The sequence below is a fragment of the Necator americanus genome, chromosome V (genome assembly GCF_031761385.1).
Source record: "Necator americanus strain Aroian chromosome V, whole genome shotgun sequence".
Taxonomy (NCBI): Eukaryota; Metazoa; Nematoda; class Chromadorea; order Rhabditida; family Ancylostomatidae; genus Necator; species Necator americanus.
The window spans coordinates 30,361,704-30,382,421 of record NC_087375.1 but is presented as its reverse complement, the minus strand read 5'-3'; the positions used below and the strand labels follow the sequence as shown (position 1 = coordinate 30,382,421).

Below are 20,718 nucleotides of genomic sequence, written 5' to 3'. Positions count from 1 at the left end.
CTTGTAACTCAATTTGTAGACTTTGCTGATGAACTGCATGTTTTGAATGTTCTCGAATGTCAAAGTATTATAGGAATGGGAATTGTGGATAATTTTTGATTGACGAGCTTCATTACTATTAAAATTAATATGTTAAATTCCCCGTACTGTCGTATCATAATCGCGTTTTTTGCTCTTCTTCATTTTCTTCCGTCGTCTCGCTTTGCTTCTTAATCGCGGGATGCTAGTAATAAATATTATCATAGTCGTTCCAAAATGTTTAAAAATTTTCGAAAAAAAAACACACACAAAATATTAACTGCACTACGCTTAAACTCACTCTTATGAGATAGTAGACGAAGGAAAAATATCCTGTCGTAACAAATCCATAGGAAATGAGAATACATATTCCAAATGTTGCTGGATCTGGCAATATAATCACTAGGATGTCCTAAACGTTCAATTTTACGCTGAAATTTTGGAACTCTACGGTATCAGTAGATGGAAGAGAAATAAATAAGCATTTTAACTTAAATAATTGTATTTAAAGCGTTAAGAGAGCGATTTTTCTTTACTTTGAGCAAAGAATACTGTGTCAGAAGGTACTGAACTTACTTTAAGGAGAGAAAATGTTTGGCACAGCGCGTTATGCACTCCGAATACTGTATTTCTATCAGATTCGGGAACTCCTTCTTGCATGATGTGAATGATAGAAAGATCCGCCATCCATAATCCTGAAGGAAATTTCTATGAAATAAAATATTGGTGTAAAGGAATGAGGATCTACGCATGCAGGAAAAACTGGAATCTGCATCCATTTACTTTACTTTCTTATTCATTCCAAACACCTTTTTACTTGTGTTTACATAGATGACAGCGCTGCGCGTACTGTAACTCGGGGATTTTTCCTCTGACTTACAGTGTGCCTTCAACCCTCGAATAAAACATATGCCATGCTCGTAGGGGGACAAATAAGGCCCGGCGCCTCAGTGTTCCGCCCACAAATTGATTCGAACGGAATTTTATTTTCTTCCAAACTCTACATGACCGGGAAGGAAAAATAGGCTATTTTGGTCCAGTAATATCGTACCACCTATCGATTTATTATACTTCCTTGGTTTGTGCCCTCTTTTTTTTTCGGGCGACAGTATGCGCCATTCCTGGAAGAGTTCTCAAACATGTCATGAACGCATCACGGCAATAATTTTGGACTGACAAACATTTGCATGTGATTTTATAGTGCTAAATACAGTCATATTGATAAACAAATGATCCCAAAGCATAGGATTTATTGCGGATGACCAAAAAAATCTCCGATGACCATTTGCATACAGTAAAATTCCTCGGCCTTAAATTCCTCGACCCTTGACGTTGACATTACATAAATCAGTTTGATTCCATCCTCGAAAGAACGGTGACGGAATGGTTGCAAGAGATATGATGAAGTAAAAAAGTGGGTCCCTCCAGGGTCGAGAAATTGGTCCCATGTCCCATACTTATCTGGGAGGAAAAAAAACACCGACTTGACTCATCGATTAGCCCCTGTAAGTCACTTGTACAGGCTACTTTCACGTTCGTTAACCTCAAACGATTGAAGTGAATACGATAGCGAATCCAAGCAGATTGATTAAAGCTATCATCACTTAAGAATTGCCCCAGATTCGTGGTATGCTGCCTTTAAAATTTGGTATTATAGGATTATCATACTTTAACTACTTAGATTCGTATTTATTTGTTTTTGAAGCCAACTATCTTTAAGTTTAATTTACTGGGAATGAAAAAATCGGTACCTTCTCATTAAATTACTACTTTTATTACTTATTACTTTCTTATTAAAAAGAAAACAAAAACAAAGAACACAAGTCACCGTATCTTGCGGTAGCGATTCCGATCAGGAAAGTGAGGATACTGTCCAGGCTTTGCTCTCTTTTCCCATACTCTGTTGTATGCACGTTTGGTAACGAGGACGAAGGTGCTCCACGTGACCACCAATCCTAGAAAATTTGAAATTGTTTGCGAATGCTTAGATGATGATGAGTTTCTAGTTGTCCGAAGGATTACTACAAGTGGATACGGTAGGTAGTCGAATTTTTATTCTTACTAAAGCTAATTAAATACTAGGAACTTCACAATTTTTTAGTGACAGCTACAAATTTTGTGAACAAAACTTATGCGGATAAAAGTGATAATATTAAACGAGGTGTTTTACCTTTATAGTGGCACCGTTAAAGAAACCTTTAGGATCAAATGGTGAGCCGGGCAACCATATCGAAATAACTGCAGCAATCAGACATAGTTGTTGACACTGAAATCACTGAAATTCAGGAAAAAGGTATTCCGTAGATATGATTATATGAGGTATGATAAATTCTTGTTTAAAATTTTTGTTAATCTTAAACTCTTACTTGTTATCTTTTAAACCAGTAAAACTCATACAATTTTTCAAACTAAATTTTAAAAAAAGTTTTAGACAATCAAAAAGTTGACTTGTGACCATAAGAGATGAACAATTTAGATCATAGCGGCCGTAGATCATATTATTTCCTGGATGGATCGATATCTTTAAAAGGACTCTTTTATTTGACGATTATAAATCGGTCCTTTTTGAGTATCACGGGGATAGAAACACCATTTTTAAAAGATTTCCCAGGTTATTCAGGAGAAATTTTACCGGATCAGCTCTAGTTTAAAAAACGGCTATTAGATCTGCTTCAAGTGACGTTACTTAGCTTCAACTACAGAATTTCAATACAATCTGCCGATGGGTCTCTTTTATGTGGGTTATTTTAGGATCCAGCGGACATTTTTGAGCGGGATCGCAGGGTTTTTCATCTGAGCCACACGCAGTCGCACAGCTTGTGGTCGCGTAAGAACTTACCTGTAGGAGCAGCCGTAAAATCTTCATGAGAAAAATCCCAATTCTATCGTATCCACTCAAAAAACATATTTGTTTTTTACCCTCAGAAATGTACGTGAAACTTATGTTCACCCAGAAAGGAGACGTGACTCCGAGGCATGAGCCTTTTCGTTATCAGCTGCTGATAAAGATATCAGCTGTTCAACATGAGCAAAAACCGAAACATCGACGAAAAATTATACTGGTCGTAAAAAAACACTTGAAAAAATTTATGCTTTTCTTGTTAATTTTTCTTGTAATTCTTCTTTTCTTTTCTTTTTCTAGTTTTTCTTGTTCTTGTGCACCGTACATTCATCAGTCTTAAGAACTTACCTCAGCATGCATCAGTCGTGCATAATCGATCAGGGAGATTTAGCTACAGTATATGAGAAGGACATTCATGGCTTACCAAGTCCAGAACGTTAAAACTTCAAACTCAAGATTTCTATGATCTGATCATTAGTGGTGTTAGTTCAATATGAGGATTAATTCAGTTCAAACACACTGATTTCGTAGAGTTTAACGTGAAATCCCGTGTCCTATACCTCCAACGATTCTTTAAGCCCTTGAGAAAAACAAATTATTTACAGGATGAACTAATACATCCACGGCTAACTGCTATGGATTCATCCTGTGATCAAGGGAATCCTTCCCAGTAAATTGAGACGACTAAGATGAGCAGAGTTTAATATTTAGAGATAAGTTCTTGTATATTTCTAATTTTTCTATTTATCCTTTTCTGCTTCATCCCACTTTTGTGAATTTGTGGACAATCTCCAAGACTTTCAGATGTTGTTCTGGGTGCGGTTCAGGTTCATGCAATTTTGTTTTTTCATTTCCGATCCCTTCAACATACAGTAACCCTTTTTATTCCTCTGTTTGTTCACTGCGCTTAATCTAAGATTGTTCGGGTATGGGAAGTGATCGCATGAAAAATTAAAGAAGAGTTAGAAGGCAACACTAAACCACAAATATGCTCAAATTCCACTCACCGTCAGCCCCAGCAATCCGGTTTTCCGTACACCAAGTCTGCGTTCGAAAAATGCATACGATAAGGCTCCCAGGATGCCCATAGCTGATCCGTACGATCTTAAAGTAAGCGCTGTGAAAAAAACAGAGGAATAAAAAGGGTTACTGTATGTAGAAGGGGTCGGAAATGAAAAAAAAGGAATTAGATGAACCTGAACGCGCCTAGAACAACATCCGAAAGCCCAGAAGATTGCCCATATCCAACAGCCAGCTGAAATATGTATGTAGATGTTGATGTTTGTTGTGTAGTTGGAATTTTGTTTACAAACAATTATTAGGTGTCTTACACCGTCGAATCCCATCACTGTCATAAACAGAAGTGCCATTCCGAAAGCAGCTGCTACCACAGATTGACGAGTATAAGTCAGTAACACTTCGGGAATACTTTCAAATGCTCGCGCAATCTTTCCCATAGCGGTCGTTGCTTTTTTCTCTGCAACCACAATTTCTCCCTTAAAAACATCTCTTTTTTCAATACAAGCGGAATCTGAACAAGTAGGTTGAGTTCCTAAGTAAGTCCCAATTGCGAATCTGGAGAAAAAAGTAAGAAAATCTTGGTGATTGAACGGTCTTTATTGCAAATAACTGATGTGTCAACTGCCTTTTAGTACCTTCTGAATGACTTGGAAATTTTTCATTACGTTTTTATCGACCTCTTTATTCAGTGGGGTCAAAACGACGTGAAGCATGTTGTGGTCGCGTAAGCGGTTGCGCTCGGAGCTGCATTGCGGCGAAAACGGTCGGAATCGAGGTGGGACCGTCGCGGACTGCAACGATAAGAGGTGTTGGTATGAGTCCTTCCTCTATGTAGTTTTGATCCGACTATACCCCGAGATCTTCTGTCACACGATCCCCAAATTGCTACTTGCCGAATAATAATAGTGGTCCCGTTCTAGATGGTTACATGAAAAAATCCAAGAATGTGCAGACAAAAGGAATGCATGACTGCATGCACAGGTACTTAACTTTTCTCTCGCCGAAACTTGTACTAACTTTGATTTTCGAGCTCCGAGAACTCTTAACGTAATCGAATGAGATCTTGAGCATCTGTTCGAGCGTTCGAATGTTTAAGATTTCGGAATAATTGGATAAAATAGGCGCTTGAAAAATCCTATTAGTCGGAAATTTGAATGTTCAAAGGCTCGGAACGATGGAAAATTCGGGTGTTTCGAATTCGACGATGTTCCACTATAAGACCCTTTGTCAGTTGCTGATAGCATCCTCTTTACTTCCGCCTATCTGAGGATCCAACTTCTAGCCATATAAATTTTCTTTGGGTTCTGCTTCTCAGGTTTTTTTTTTACTTATTTACACTTCTGTGGAATCACTTATTCTTGTGATGAGCTTTTTGGTAGATAGATAGAAATATCCTTAAATACATACGTTTTGGTGTTTGTTACAAGAAAAAAACTCTGGCTGCAGCAAAAGAAGACGTTAACAGTTTCGATTCTGTGTTTTACTTTACCAGTCGAAAAATTTTCGTTATGGGAAGCTCCAATGATAGGTTTTCAAAACCTAGCTTCAGCACAATCCAGACAAGCTACCAAAGGAACATGCCATAGTCTTTATTTAAAGCAGAACCTTTAAAACCTTTTTTTTTGAAGTAATACCTGATAGTTGAAAAAAGGTTTGCCTGTGTTTTCCTCCAGAGCCGCGGTGTCTTTGACGGCTAGCTGTGGTTCTCGGAGATACAGTGCACGTAAGAAGAAAGCCTTCGATGTCATTGAAACGATACTGAATCCACCAAATATCGCACATGTCACTCGTAAGCCACATGTAGTCACAAGCAGCTGAACATTCAGTTTACATTTAAAAAAAACTACCTTAATTTTATTAGAGATAAAATCCCTGGCGGCTTAATCCATTTGGGATGCGCTAACGCGTCTCACTGGAATTCGTAACCGTTATGGTTTTAGAAAGCGTCTCGGTCTATATAATGGCTTGCGGGGCGCAGATAATGACCAAGTCCGTGTTTTTATCCTCTCCAGAAAAGTCTGGCACCAATTTATCGAACAAGGAAGGCTCGGTTGGCGCTTGAGCGGTCTCGAACCATCGACCGTGCGGTCACAGCGGAACTCTTACTGACTGCGGTGTAACTAATTATGGCATGTTGATTACACTTACAATTACATTATATTTTAATAAGTATGTATATTTTAATTATTCATAGCTTGGGTGCCATTTGGTTCTTAGACCCTAAAAGTTGGTCTCCTAAAAGTTCTCAGACCCTAATAGATGAAAAAAAGACTAGTTTGTGAAGCGCTCAATGACGATTATGTTGGTCCTCTAATCATTTGTTTGCATTCCTGTACAATGAGCAGTCGCTGATGCAGAAAAGGCGACGTGAGTTAGGGATAAAAGGTAGAGCATAAGGTCTTCATTTCAGGATCGTCTGAGAAACGCCTGTGGACCCTTACTATGATTTCCGAATACTAGGTAGTGTATCAATTCAACGTTTTGAATCGGTTAGACAAGTCCGGTACCAATCCAATTTATTCATTTATCCCAGTTATATCCAAGGACTTTTGGCATATCCTTATTCTTATTGAAACCCTGGGCCGAAAGCGCATCGGGACTGTGCACAATCCCTTGATGGTAAGTTTCAGTCCTTTTCTTTTGAAGGCATCACCCCACGAATCTGAGGTGGTGCGGATTTCAGGTGGAGTGCTCGTATACGGGATAGTAGATTATGGAGAGGGGTGATTCCGTCCATTTCTTCCTAATTGCCGTAAAGAAACGGCACGAAAAATACGGTTTCGGGCGTTCCGGCGCGCTATTTTCTACAAGGAGTCCGATTGGAGCATACCAGCCTTGTGTCCATTTCTTCCTAATTGCCGTAAAAAACGGCCCGGAAGATACGGCGCGTGTACAAGGCTGGCGCGCTCCAATCGGAGTCCTTGTAGAAAATAGAGCGCCGGAACGCCCGAAACAGTATCTTCCGGGCCGTTTCTTTACGGTAATTAGGAAGAAATGGACGGGATCACCCTTCTCTCCATAATTTACGATCCTGTGTACGAATACTCCACCTGAAATTCTTACCACCTCAGATTCGTGGGGTGATGCCTTTAAGTCGTGCTTTTTTTCCTATTGGAGGAGATAGAACCATCGTTGAATATGAAGTCCACCAGAAAAAGTGGATGGAACGTGTCTCAAACTTATTCTTTAGAAACCTGGGAAAATCTTCGTCGCCTCTCTCTCCGCAACCAGTCACTCTTCATTACTTCTACAGTCTACTTTTGTGTACTTCATTTTACTACCAGGTTGAAAAGGTTAGCAAGTCATGTGGTGTAAAAAAAGCAAACTCCAAGCTGACGGCAAGAATTGCCAAAAGAAATTGGCAATCGTTGTGCTTCTGTGGGTGGGCAGGGTTAGGGACCGGAAGCGATGTTAAGCCGTGCGCGGATTCCTACGGTAAGTTTGTAGAACAGTAGTCGTACGGTGGTTCTACAGTAGGACCAACGTACGTAAATAGCACAACGCAACAATCGCTTTTTTCTGAATAAACCCTATTTCTAAAATTCAACAAAAAAACAACAAATAAGTACCCCAGTTATGATTGGCGATATAACATTCGCAAATTGATCCAACGCAGTAAGTGTGGCATTTAAACCTGTAAAAAAATATATGAATTAATAATTAAGTAAAATTAAGTAATAATTAATTAATAATTAAGTAATAGTAATAGGAATTTACTAACTAACTTGAAAGTGTCTTTCCGCTGCTGAGCACAACCACCCAATCTCTGGAAACGAGGAATTTCTCTGCATTGAGAAATAATCGATTAATAGCACACATAAGTATGCCAAATCCAAGGAATACATCAAACCAAGCGGATTGAGGTTGTAGTGACAAACAGACTGGAAAAAAGAGGTTGCGGCGGTCGCCACCTTAATTTTCGTTGAAAATGCTAGGAAGTATCTAGAAATTTTCTTTCCGAAGAAAAAGTTAGTTGTGGATGGGTACAAAATTTTCGTTCTTCCGGAATCAATATCCATAGGAACTCACGTCACTAAGAAGGGAACCAACGGAGCTTTCAGATCACCTTCTGGGATTTTGCCAAATGAAGCTGTCTTAGGCGTATGTGTTTTTTTGAAACGATTTTTGCGTCAAATTAATCGTCAACCAAATTCAATCCCAATTTCAGAGCATCATGCCTCCAGCAAAATTTTATTCCCACAGAAAATCGAACTATTTGACTCAAACAACTTTTTTTAAATGAAGAATGCTGTGCGAAATGTCGAATACAGCGACGGAATACTTACAGCAACATCACCAGCGACAAGCGATCGACTATAAAACCTTCTAAGAGTAAGGTAGATGGGTCTAGAGGTAAAAAACTACTAAAAATTTTTTTATTCCTTTTGAAAAAGTTGCTCACCGATAAACATAGAAGCAGCTAGAACAATACTGATGTTGTTCACGGGGACAACGGACATGATCGCTGAAAAAAGTGTTAGTTAGTGAAGAACGTTCATGCACTAAGGATAATTAATTCAGCCCATTATAACGGGTTATAAAGCTCTTAATTTTAATCAATTTCAATCCGTAGAGTTACTTAAAGGCACCCCACGAATCTGAGGTGGTACGGATTTCAGGTGGAGTATTCGTATACGGGATCGTAGATTTTGGAGAAGTGGGTGATTGCGTCCATTTCTTCCTAATTGGCGTAAAAAAACGGTCCGAAAGATGCGACGTGTGCACACGGGAGGCACGCTCCAATCCAACTCGCTGTGGAAAATTGTGCGCCGGAACGCTCAAAACCGTATCTTCCGGGCCGTTTTTTACGACAATTAGGAAGAAATGGACGGAATCACCCCTCTCCTTAATCTACGATCCCGTATACGAATACTCCACCTGGAATCCGTACCAGCTCAGATTCGTAAGGTGATGCTTCTAAGCTCCACGAGGATGGTTTTTTTGTCATAAAGAACGGGAATTTTCTGGAAATTCTAGGAATTTTTACAGTAATAAGTCTTTATGAGGACGTATCTGATGCCACACACACACACATTGTTGGAGAATGGTTCTCCTGTAATAGGAATAATTTTCCTAAAATAGCTTAACTTTTGGCGCGTGCGTATAGAAGTTTGACTAAGATTTCGAGGACTTTTCAAACCTCTGCATTGACATGATCTATCCTTATTGGACGTTAAAGGATGCGTAAGATTGCTATTATTGGCTCGCGTACTTCCTCCGGTTTGGCCTGTGGGCAAATGCCTGCTTATCGGTAGCGTAGACAGGCGAGCGTGTCTACGCTCCCAATAAGCACACGATACTTTCACCTCAAAATGAACCTCCAACACTATTCTCGCTGTAACTTTTCTCAGCTTTTTTCTAACACCTTTTCATTCCATTTTTAAAAAAGATGAAATACTCACATCGTTAAAAACACTTTTTGTTCTGTTATACCACTCTTTTTTTGACATTGCTGTCTAAGCTTGATGACTTTTTGATGCATATGTTCAAAAATCCTAGAAACTTTTCAAAAATTACTCTAAAATTGTCGGTTTTTTCGCCAGGAGTTAGTAGCAATAATTATCTTCTGGTTTCTCTTGATTTCGGAACTGCTGATAATCGCCGTTCTCGCTCGCTAGTCCCAGTTTTTCTCATTATCTCATAGTTTCTTGAAATAATTAACGCGGTGCTTCTATTTTTGCGAAGTGCCCTGATCTTTTTGGATGGGAGAGAAAAGGCAAAAAATCTCAAGGGGAAAAAATTCCTTGAAACTTCTGGTCTTGGTGACTGAAATTTTGGGTGTGGCTGGTTTAAATTTCCTTCTAATGTTGTTCTAAGTCTCTTCACATGAACAGATGACAATTCTGGATCAAAATGAATCGATCAAACGGAAACAGATTGTTCGATAAGAACGTTAGAAGGTCCTATATGATCTGGCTGCACTCAATTTGCAGTTGAATAGTCATTTTGAGAATATCGTGCTGATCAGAACACGAAAAAAAAATAGTAATGACAACGTACCATTTTTCCTGCTAACTCGATCGAACGTACGTCCCAAATGACCGCTAAGAATCATCTGACCGATGCTTTCCGCGAATTGTTCAATCGACACCATTCTCATCCCGCCGAGTCCTTGCATACACAACGAAATGCAAAATGACCATGCACGATCTTCCTAAAAAAAAACGTTTGTACTCCGTATTTATGAGTTCTTTTTGCAGAAAAATCATATCAGTCAGGAAATATTTGTGCCCTTTATGTTTATCATGAACTCTAAACTCTAAAAGGAGTGGGGGACGACAAGCAGCTCAGGGTGTTCATCGCCGGGCATCTTACGCAGTTTCTATCTCGTTTTTATTTTTTCGTTTTTGTTTGCTTTATGTTTTTTTCAAAATTTCCTTGTTGTTCACGTTCGAATCGCACCCCAATCGACCACGCATTGCAGTCGTTCGAGTGTGCACACGTCTCTACCTACGGAACAAAGCGATTTATTCGGCGAATATTCAGATATATTGAATAAATTAACTCAAAAAAAGCAAAGATGTTCATTGAACTTTTTTTGATTCAATCAGCACCTGTTTACTGCTAAGTTGTTGCCATAGACTAGGAGGAATAATTATTCCCTATTGGAGGTCCACGAATATCTTTTTAGAAAAAAGTTGTCGTCTTAGATTTGGATGCTATATGTGAACCTGAACAATTTAATAAAATATTGCATTTTAGTGTAACCTTGCTGGCGCATTACAGACCTCCAAAATAAAAGTAAAGTGATAATGACGTGAGGAATTAAATTTCCCGTATTTAAGACACCGTCTAAACTTTTTTGGCATCGGAAAAAAACCCCAATCTATTCGAATCGAGTCAGCTATAGTACAGACTTCTGACAGAATTAGGCAAAAATCGAATTTCTGTGTAGACATTCCAATATTGTTGAAAATACGGAAATGTTTTTTGCCGGAAATATCCGAAATTTAGGTAGTTAAAGCATACAAATAGCAAAGGACCTGAAAGGATTAGCGGTTTGGAAGTCAGAGTGATCAACGATCGAAAGAAAAATTCAGATTATAATACTTTTTTGCATAAATATTTATTCTGATAGTAAACCTTTTATATTCACATTTGACACAACGCCATCTCGTCACTACTTAAAGTTAAAGTTAAAGTAGTTCAAGTAAGTTAAGGTTTTCCTGGAATCGTGAAGTTAGACCATTTTTTGCTTGGAATTGCAGAAATTTTTTTGAGGTGAAAAAGAATCTACCGCTTACCAAACATGTTGACAAATATGCGGCGTGAAGAAGTAGATTCGATTTCGACTTCACCGCCAAACGGCGCATTCGTGTACGAACTGATTGGCTGTTATCGCCGTGAGGAGCGCTTTAAGTTGTAAATGCTGTAGATTTGCTGAGTAGACGTGCTTTCCAAGAAAATTCATGTACAAACACCGGATCGCTACGTGCCAGAAACACAAGCTAAGCGGAAGGAACAATTTACCTTTTCATTCGAATGAAAATTAATGGCGGAGCTCCGTTGTAATAAACGGAAGAGTCTCTGGAGCCTCGATTGGGTTTGAAGCTGTGCGGTTTTGAAAAAGCAGTTAGCAGTAAAACATCACGTTCCTTTGAAATTCGATAGCGATTCGAATGCTCGGATGACCCGAGGATCAATCGGTTTATGTAGATTATGGTGCAAATATTGCCCCGTCCAGTATCAAAAACAAAACACAAACATTTTATGTTCAGAAGGAATCAGTAACAAAAATATCGAAAATGGTTTTTTTTCCATAAATAGGAATGAGAAAAAACCACGAGAAAATAAGGACACTGTATCCAAAAAAAACTTTTAGATTTTAGACCAGGTTTTATTTAATTTAATTTTTTCTTCAACTTTTTATGTTTGTTTTTTTATTTTTTTTATTTTAATTTTTTAATTCTTTTACTTTTTATATTTTTATTTTTTTTAAATTTTACTTTTTTGAATTTTTTTTTAATTTTTAGATTATGATTTTTCAGGTGGGGGAATGTTGAGGTTATGTTGATATTACTCTTTTCCCAATCAAAAATCAAAATTTTAATCTTATTCTTGTTTTCGCTTGTTTCTTTTATTGCTATTTTTGGGAAAAAAGAACACCTAACAACGGAAATCCTATTTCCAGAAGCGATATGTATCCCTCCTGTGGCATGGTAAGGGTGTAGATCGAATTTAGTTTCAAAAAGTCGCAAACTGTTCCAAATTAAATTCGAAATGGAAATGTTTTTCCATTGCTGCACGAACGGATGAATCCTCAGTAATTTTCTGTCCTAAGTGCTGCACATCTCACCCGGCGTCAACCATTGGTTATGGCAAACTTTTTAATATTTTTGATAATGCTTGATATTTTTGCGGAAGAACCGCTGAACTGTTAGAAAATCGACGTCGATTTCTGGGATGAATCACATCAAGGAACAACTTTCTTTCCTTTTATTATTTTTATATTGTTTGTTTTCTTTTGGCTAGTGTAATTATGTACATTTGTCATGATATTAGGTAAATAAAAAACCCTTTGTCAGTTTTGTACCTTTTTCCTCTTTATATTTTTGTTCAGCATACGATAGAATCGATCGGTTCCCTTTCCTTCACGATCGATCGGAGGTTCGAATCCGCCCTAGTGCTCACCAAGTCTTTCATCTCTCCGGGGCCGATAAATAGGTACCAGGGTTGTCTGGGAGGATGAAAGCACTGGCGTGATACATCGGCTATTCACCGCGGGTTGCGTTATAGGCCAGTCACACGTTCGTAAACCTCAAACGGTTCTGAATTGAAGTGAACTTGGCGGCGCATCCCAAGCGGATTGATTAAGGCCAGGAACTTTATCACACACTTTAGCTAAAGCTTCTGCGTCGTCGTCTTCGTCAGAACCTGGAAAGTCAGATCATATGCGGGTCGCAATGTTATCACGGCGGAGGTCCGCTGATATCACGGCAACGCGGCTACCTAGGTGAGCACAACGTTCTGGACTCTTTTGGTTTCGATTTTGGATGTAGCATCTTAGAGAACGATGGATTGTTCTGAAGCATTTGAAAGGATATATCACAAGTGATCTGACTTTCCAGGCTCTGACGAAGGCGATGACGTCGAAACGTTAGCCGTAATAAAGTTAGTTAACTATCTTGGCTGTTGCTAAATTGGACTATCGACAAAATGTAATTGTTAGTTACTACAGCGCTCTACGGAATTCAAAACTGGAGCGGCTGTGAGTCAAAGATGTCGGCGACCACCCTACTAATGCCTTTTAACTTGCTGCGGGTTTTCTTAGCTGGAAAAGCCTTACAGAGCAGAATAAGTGGTAATCAGAGATGGTTATGCCAGAAGAATAAGGCGGTTGGGTACTGTGTCCCAGCCTCGAACTTCGATTTTCGTGATGGGTCTCCTTAGCTACATGGGGTCTCACGTTATCATGCAGGAGATTCACCGAAGCTCGTTACGGCCGTTTTTCTTGGAAAGCTTCCGCGAGTTACTGGAGTGGTGATAGGGGTGACCGTGTGTCCTTGCGGGAGCAGGTCGTAGTACATCATTCCCTTCGTATCCTGAAAGTAGCAAATGAGGACTTTCTTGCGGTGCATGTCCGATTGACCTCGTATGGACGGGTCTTCTTCTGGAAGGAGCTACGCGGCATTGGAATCATAGTGTACTCAAATTCACTCAACTGAAAGATGGGTACCGGGTATACCGCATGCCATCAGTCAAGATATGAAGGATCTATCGAGTAAGCACTTTTTTGCAGTCGAGGATCCGGAGGTGGCTGAGGCCTGCTGGTTGACTACACCTCATCGCAAGACTGCACTAACCTCCGGATCCTCTTAAAGGCAGCATGCCACGCATCTGAGGTGGTGCGGACTTCAGGTCCTGACCGAAGCTTGTACATTCTGGAGATCGGGGGTGTTCCCTCATCTCCCCCTGCAGCGAGCGAAGCAGCCAGCGCCAGAGTTCTGATGTGTAGCGGCGCTCTATTGCAACGCTCCAACTGTTGCGCCGCCTCCTCCCTACGATTCGTCGAAAATCAATTCGGACTGCCCCACTAGTAGTAGGAAGAATGGTCACTGAAGATGATGGTTTCGTACAAAACAGCATTCAAGGGCCGGCTGCTTGCAGTGATTCAGGAAGAGATGAGTGGAACCATCCCGATCTCCATAATCTACGACCCTATGTACGAATACTCCACCTAAAATCGGTACCACCCCAAATTCGTGGTATGCTGCCTTTAAACAGCGTCGAAAATGACGGAGCGTGGGAACGTCCCGACCGGAGCTTGTTTTCGAAGATCGTGTCACCTTTGACGAGCGAGCGAAGTAGCAGCGGGCAGTTCTGATGGTATTGGCGCTCTCCTCCTATGCGTTGACGATGTTACTGTTTCAGTTGATGCCCCACTGTATAGAAGAATTCAGAGAAGATGATGGTTCGGAGCTGCTCTTGCGAAATTGACGTTGTGCCTGAGGTTTTGTAGAGGTACCCTACTAAATATATTTCTTTTCTACCCTAGATTTATGATTATTAAATAATATGAGTATCGACCAAGAATGGAAAATTCTGAAGTTTTCGAAAGAAAAAATCCTGGCAAGACTTTCTTATAGCTTAATATATTTCTTCTAAACTAACATATGATTATTTAAACTTAATTAATCTTTTTGTGAAAATCAATCAATTCTAAGGATTTATGGTAGGGAAAAGAAAATTCAATCGAACAAACGGCTCAAATAATGTTTTATGTACGGTCACGACTACATAGTTCAAGGCGACTTAGAGTTACGTGTTATAAAAGTTCAAGGAACGAAATGATAACATTCCAGGGAAGAACCAAATCTTGAGCATTTAAGTCTACTTGGATTGTCTATTCAGTGAAAATAATCCTGAAAATGGACAGATATCAGCCATTACGGAAAATATCATTCAGTAGAAGTCAGGTGAAAGGATTATATCAGTCAACAAGATTGTATGATACAATATTTACACATTTGCTTGAAAAATATTGCATGAAATCGAACAAAAATAGATTTTAAATAGTTGAAACCGGAACCGCCTATACATTTTCACTTGAAATTTAGCAGGATCCGTTTCACTGCTGAGCATCACTCTTTTCTGGATCACCTCTGGTATCGGTGACGTACACGTACGTCTAGAGGTTTATGGTGTCCACAATGATCACATGGTAGTCAAGCACCGATCGCATCGCATCCATGAAACTATCACAGTCGGTAACTGTGAATCCGGCACGGATTTTCTGTCCAACATCCACGACAATATTGTATCGGCCACAATTCCCCGCAGGTATGCACCTGAAAAAATTTCCCGATTCACAATAGCTTTGATTTTATTTTTTTTTCGCTCAAAATTAAGTTCTCATTTTTGCAAATGAAGTGATTGGTTTTCCTATTTTAAGGAGATGCGTTGGAATCTTCTCGTCTTTTTTTTCTGTCCCATTTCTATCTGATACGTATTAGGATCAAAAATCGTCTGTGATGGTATGTAAGTAGTTCCAGAAAACATGGGATATCCGAGAAAAATCGGCAGCAAACATCATCCGCTAATGTTGGTTATGAAAAGTCTGCCCACAAATACGGTGTTAGTGGAGATCTTCGTTATCTGGGGCTTCTCCTCAAAGACGGGATAAACATGCAGTGATGTAACGGAACGGGATGTTCTATTCGTAGATCTCTGAGTTTGTTATAAAAATTACTATAATAATTAGAAATAATACCAAAATTCAGCATAACGCATAATTAATTATTGTTGTGATGTCATCTGCAAATAACAAATTATTTGAATTTTTTACCTTCTAAATTTCTATTTATTTCAATTTTTCTATTTTTGTTTCCATTTTTATTTCAAATTCTCGATTTTTTCTTCCTTCATTACAACTTTTCTTTTTTTGTCCCATTTTGTAGGCACATTTCTTATTTCTTGCTTTTTTTACACGTCGTTAATTTTATTCCTGGCAGAAACAATCAAGGGTGTTTAAGATCTCATCCATGCCTTAAAATATGACCTAAAATATCGTATTTTTTGCCGAATTTTTTACTTCTCAAAAAATAAACTATATCGATTATATCAACTATCGAAATATATAAATATTTCAATGGTTAATGTAATTTCTATATATATATATATATATATATATATATATATATATATATATATATATATATAAGAAATTATATCAACTATTGAAATATTGAATATATTGATTGAATATATATGTATAGAAATCCTATTCCGATTTTAGCCGAAAGTTATAACTGGTATTAAAGAACATTCTAGAATGCCTCGCAACAATTTTTCACGTTGTATTATTAATTTTAGTGAAGCTAACGTCATACAAAAGTCAAATAAATGTGGATAAAGTGTCTGGCGTCATTCAATCCGCTTGGGATGCGCCACCACGCTCACTTCAATCCAGAATCGTTTGAGGTACACGAAAGTGTAAGTGGCCTATACAATGACTTACGGGGGCTAGCCGATGTGTCAAGTCGGTGCTTTTATCCTCCCAGACAAGTCTGGTACCAATTTATCGAAGCCGGGGGTATGGAAGTTTGGTGAGCACTAGGGCGAACTCGAACCACCGATCCATTGTGCAGACAGCGGCACCTCTTGCCGACTGCGCTACATCTACCCCAAAATTTCCGAGTGTCTGAGTATAAAATTTTGAACTCCAGTGGGTTATCAGTCTGTATTTCCTAAGCAGGACTACAGATGCCTTTCACATGCTTCTAGTTAAGAATCCTGAGCAGTTGCTCATCTGAGCCTATTTGAAACCATTATATTTGTACTTGGAAGGATGAATGCTTTGGAATTGTAAACACTGGGGACTTTTTTTTGTTTCCAACCGTGCCATCCAATCTCATTTGAGTGATTTCTTTACGCAGACTCGATGCAACGGCACTTCGTTGTGGGACCCAGCCTTTTGCTGGATAAACATTTCATTGCTATAACCTGTGGATTTGAATTCCGCTGTGTAATAGATTTGTCCGAGGACAACATTTTTCTTCCTTTTTTTTAATTTCTCTCCTACATTAATTAACGATAATTAATTATCTTATTTAACGGCATTAAATCCAGCCCAAGCCCATTTATCCACCAGGACGCGTCAATCCAACTGGATAAATGAGGAGGGCTGGACAAAGTTGCTTCGGTCTTACCGTACAGATGTGGCTTCGGCTTTTGGGCGTGCAAACTTCCGAAGCACGTTCCCATCTATATTTTAGCTGAAGTCAATCCACTAATCCGAGATTTAGCGTAGGTTGTTTATGTTTCCGAAAGAATGTTAAACTGAATACTCAAAGAAACTGCGGAAACATGAAATAGTAGCTGATTTTGGACATATATACTCAAATGCGACAATTTTTAAAGTTAGGGTTGTAGAAAATACTGTAACATTAAATTAGGTTATAGTAATGAGGTTACTTATGTACTAATATCCACGAAAAGGCCAGCGATGGCTTTTGCCGAATATATGTCTAGATCTCTATTAACGCAAGAAAGCGTCACTTTTTGCGATTTACGTTTGCGATTCTGGAAGAGTGTGGAACGAAGAATGCACTAGAATTTTTATTTTACTTCTTAGACGCAGTTAAGTAGATCAGATTCACATTATAATCCTAAACCCGCTACCCTTAGCAAATATAGAAGTGTTTAGCTTGTGACTTAACCTTTTGCCATTCCATAGAATGAAATTATTCTAATCGGGGACCTGGAAATACTAGAAAAAAGAAATAAAAATTATTCAGGGCTTTTTTCTTAGCCTTATAAGTAGGACAAGAGTTTATACAGGTGTCTCTTTTCTGTTCAAAGGAATTTCATTCTTTTTTTCATTTTTTCCTTCTTATTCTTCCTATACATTTCACTATACGCTCGTATTCTTCTATTTTCGTACTCCGTTTCTATGACGTTTAGAGGTGAACTACCTCATAACTCTCCGACAAAGATTATAATCGAAGGAAATTATGCGAAAAAAAAACAATAATCATAGTTATTACGTTGACGTCAGTCTGCATTTATTTATTATATGTATTTGACTAATAAACATTTTACCTTTTAACGTCAAGCGCCCAATAAATTGATGCCGTCGATTTTCCCCATATTTTTGTCGGACATTTACTTGTGTCTTGCTCCTAGAAATGTTTTTTTTTCCAGTGGGAAAAAAATCAGCATTTCTATCAGAATACGAATATGACTATCAAAAATTTACCTCAAACCAGAGAATAGTGATTACTTCGACCGGTATGCATCGCATTTTTTTCGATGGGAAATGATAGTTTTTGATTTTCACCGCACATTCAGTCACAATAACAAATTCATCCTCGTAAAGTTTTGCCATTTTGATTCTGAAGCTGAAAATTTGAGTGAATTTGAGTGATGTCACTCTCTCGTACTATTAATATCCTCGATTAAATACTAAAGCGGATTAAATTCTAACGAATAGGTGATGAAAAGAAGGCATAGGCAGGTTGGCAAAGAAAAAAAACTATGAAAATAATGATAAATGACATGAGAAAAAATGAAAGAGTTGTGAAAGGAAAGCGTTGAAAACGAGTGAAAAAAAGTGAAAACGATTGCAAATTGTTGCTATAAGTGACCTTTTTTCATTTTTCTTTTTTTTTTGCTGTTTTGATCTCCTACTTAGTGGCTCAACACACATGGACATCGTTAATTGACGAAGATAGCGGATTTGCTGGATTCATCTCGCTTAACGACTCATTTTTTTCTGAAAAAGAAAATTTATGGTGCATTAAGTGCATTACTTTATTGATGTCTTCTCTAGATATTCAGATTTTCTATCCTGCATCATCTCACAGGAATAAAAAGAAAATTTAGAGAAAAGAAGAAAATTTCAAATGTTGTTATGAGAAAAAACATGCGAGGATTCGGATAAGATAGATATTAGGATGGGATTTGTTCCTTGAGAAAAATAGAGGACTGATTTTTTTCTACGTCACGTTAAGGTTTGAAGTGATCCTGACAAATTCTTTATGATCGATATTTTTGATCCGTTTGTGGATCACTAGAAAAGCACTAGAAAGCCACTATGGAAATCACGTTAATGTTAGCTAGTTATATCTGAGCGTACCAGGTTTCTGGAATATTTTAGGAGGTCCTAAATGGAAATTTCCTTAAAGATAAAAAGGATGGTAGACTTAATATGCCTGGGTGTATTTACTACTATAACTTTATTACTAATACTTGTAATAATATTTTAAAAAATAATAACTTGTGTTTTTCGTAATTATTGCTTTTTCTGTTATTAAACATTGTTCAATGGTCTACGAGTGATACAAACAACTAAATTGGCAAAAATCATGAAAACAGTGCTTGAAAATTGGCGAGAAGACGAAATCAATACGGTATCGTTGGCGGTTGATGAGGAAAGTGATGTGAGTGAAGCTCGTTCTCGGCCAACAACACCATGATTATTCCCCGTTGGGCGGAGCAGCTTCCAAATACGGCTTGTTTAGAGCATGAGCTTATTATTATTAAATATACTGTACATATAATCCCCTAGACGAATCTATGCTATGTTTTGCCAATAACAAATCACTGGTTTCATAATCTGCAGGTCGAATGTTCTCGAAGAATGTGCTGGAACGAAGAAGATTCTAATGCGGCGGTTTTTTTTTTGTTGCAAAAATAAAGAGGAATTTCTCTAAAAAGTCTCAAGGAAGAGAAGAAAATCCCTTCGTTTAAGAGGAATGGAGATAAGGAATCTATAAGGGACATATCTAGCTAGCATTCACATCCATAAGAGGACTGAGGTCTCGTCCAATGAATTTATTCTCGTAGCCGAGAAATCGGAGAAGATTATCTCCTGCTGATAGGCTTGTAACTATTGTTTTTAGGAATATGTACGTCAGCAGCGTCTAAAGAAATTGTTCTCAAAGAGAGCGACAAGAAGTATACTGCAAAATTCGATCAATAAATTTGAAAATGAATTTTTGCAGCTATTTTTTTGCTGAAGAGGAACATTTGGAAAGTATTGGAAGTGGAGGAAAACGAAGAATGAGTCAAATACTTTCTTTGAGCTATTTCTACAAATTAGTTTGACAAACTTACATTCTGGATTCTGGTATTCTGGATCAGCACACTCTGGATCATCGAGCTCAAGTACTCGAATAGAAACTTCTAACCTTCGAGTATACGACTTTTCGAATATGATTTTTGGGGGCTTATTCGAAATTCGGTACTTATGTTCCATTTGTAATAACAGGGTCGAATAATTTATTTGTTTATTCAAATATTTGAATCATTTCAATGCCCACCTGTCTATCGAACATTCGTTGTTGTTTGTTTTTGATCGTTTTTGTTTGAAAAGTCGATTATCTCGAATGTTCGGCAAAACGAATGTCCTGATGGGCCGATTTTGGCATTAATTCGAGTAATGGTAATAAATAAAAACTGCAGCAGTTGTTTGACTATAAGTTTTATAAGGAAACTAATTTCCTGAAAATATTTGATCGGAAGTTATTTGAGGTAATTTTGAGAGAAAAAAACGTTCAACTGCTATGCATTTGGCTTTAAAAGGAGGATTTCAAAAAGAAACTTTTGATTTAAGAGGAATCGTAGGAAGTCCCATTACTAATAACTCGAAATATCCTCAGCTTTTAGTATGACGGTAATCGGAGCTTTAAACACTCAGCTCTAAGAGTGCTAATATTTCCGGAAGCTTCCCACAACTATGATTTGAGGAAGCAAATAGGTAGCAATTTTTTTTGCAGAATCTGAGGAAATTGCAGTCCTAATGACTAAATCCTTTTTTTTGTATACATTTACATGCGGACATTTATGGATTCGGATGAGTTTTTCTAGCGTGCGTCTATATTTGTACTTGGTGCACT

At 38.2% G+C, this 20,718-nt stretch overlaps 2 protein-coding genes across 3 annotated transcripts; both read right to left on the bottom strand.

The window, feature by feature from the left end:
* Positions 1-154: 154 nt before the first annotated feature.
* On the bottom strand, positions 155-13,786 carry RB195_015685 (uncharacterized protein; the record flags this gene model as incomplete). 2 transcript variants are annotated; one of them, XM_064206508.1, is made up of 17 exons in its annotated part: positions 155-223; positions 320-430; positions 595-713; positions 1,847-1,973; positions 2,189-2,284; positions 3,868-3,964; positions 4,057-4,115; positions 4,192-4,337; positions 5,538-5,694; positions 7,450-7,514; positions 7,606-7,761; positions 8,283-8,345; positions 9,881-10,034; positions 11,125-11,233; positions 11,351-11,407; positions 13,308-13,422; positions 13,684-13,786. In XM_064206508.1, 17 exons carry the CDS (start codon positions 13,784-13,786, stop codon positions 155-157), a joined length of 1,803 nt encoding a protein of 600 aa, XP_064062388.1. The 2 variants fall into 2 exon arrangements, with proteins under 2 accessions (XP_064062388.1, XP_064062389.1); XM_064206507.1 differs by lacking the exons at positions 11,351-11,407; positions 13,308-13,422; positions 13,684-13,786 and having other exon boundaries at positions 11,125-11,193.
* Positions 13,787-15,008: 1,222 nt separating this feature from the next.
* On the bottom strand, positions 15,009-18,206 carry RB195_015684 (uncharacterized protein; the record flags this gene model as incomplete). The annotated part of the gene is made up of 3 exons (XM_013444403.2): positions 15,009-15,168; positions 17,921-18,000; positions 18,078-18,206. The coding sequence occupies 3 exons, from the start codon at positions 18,204-18,206 to the stop codon at positions 15,009-15,011; spliced, it is 369 nt and encodes a 122-aa protein (XP_013299857.1).
* Positions 18,207-20,718: the final 2,512 nt, after the last annotated feature.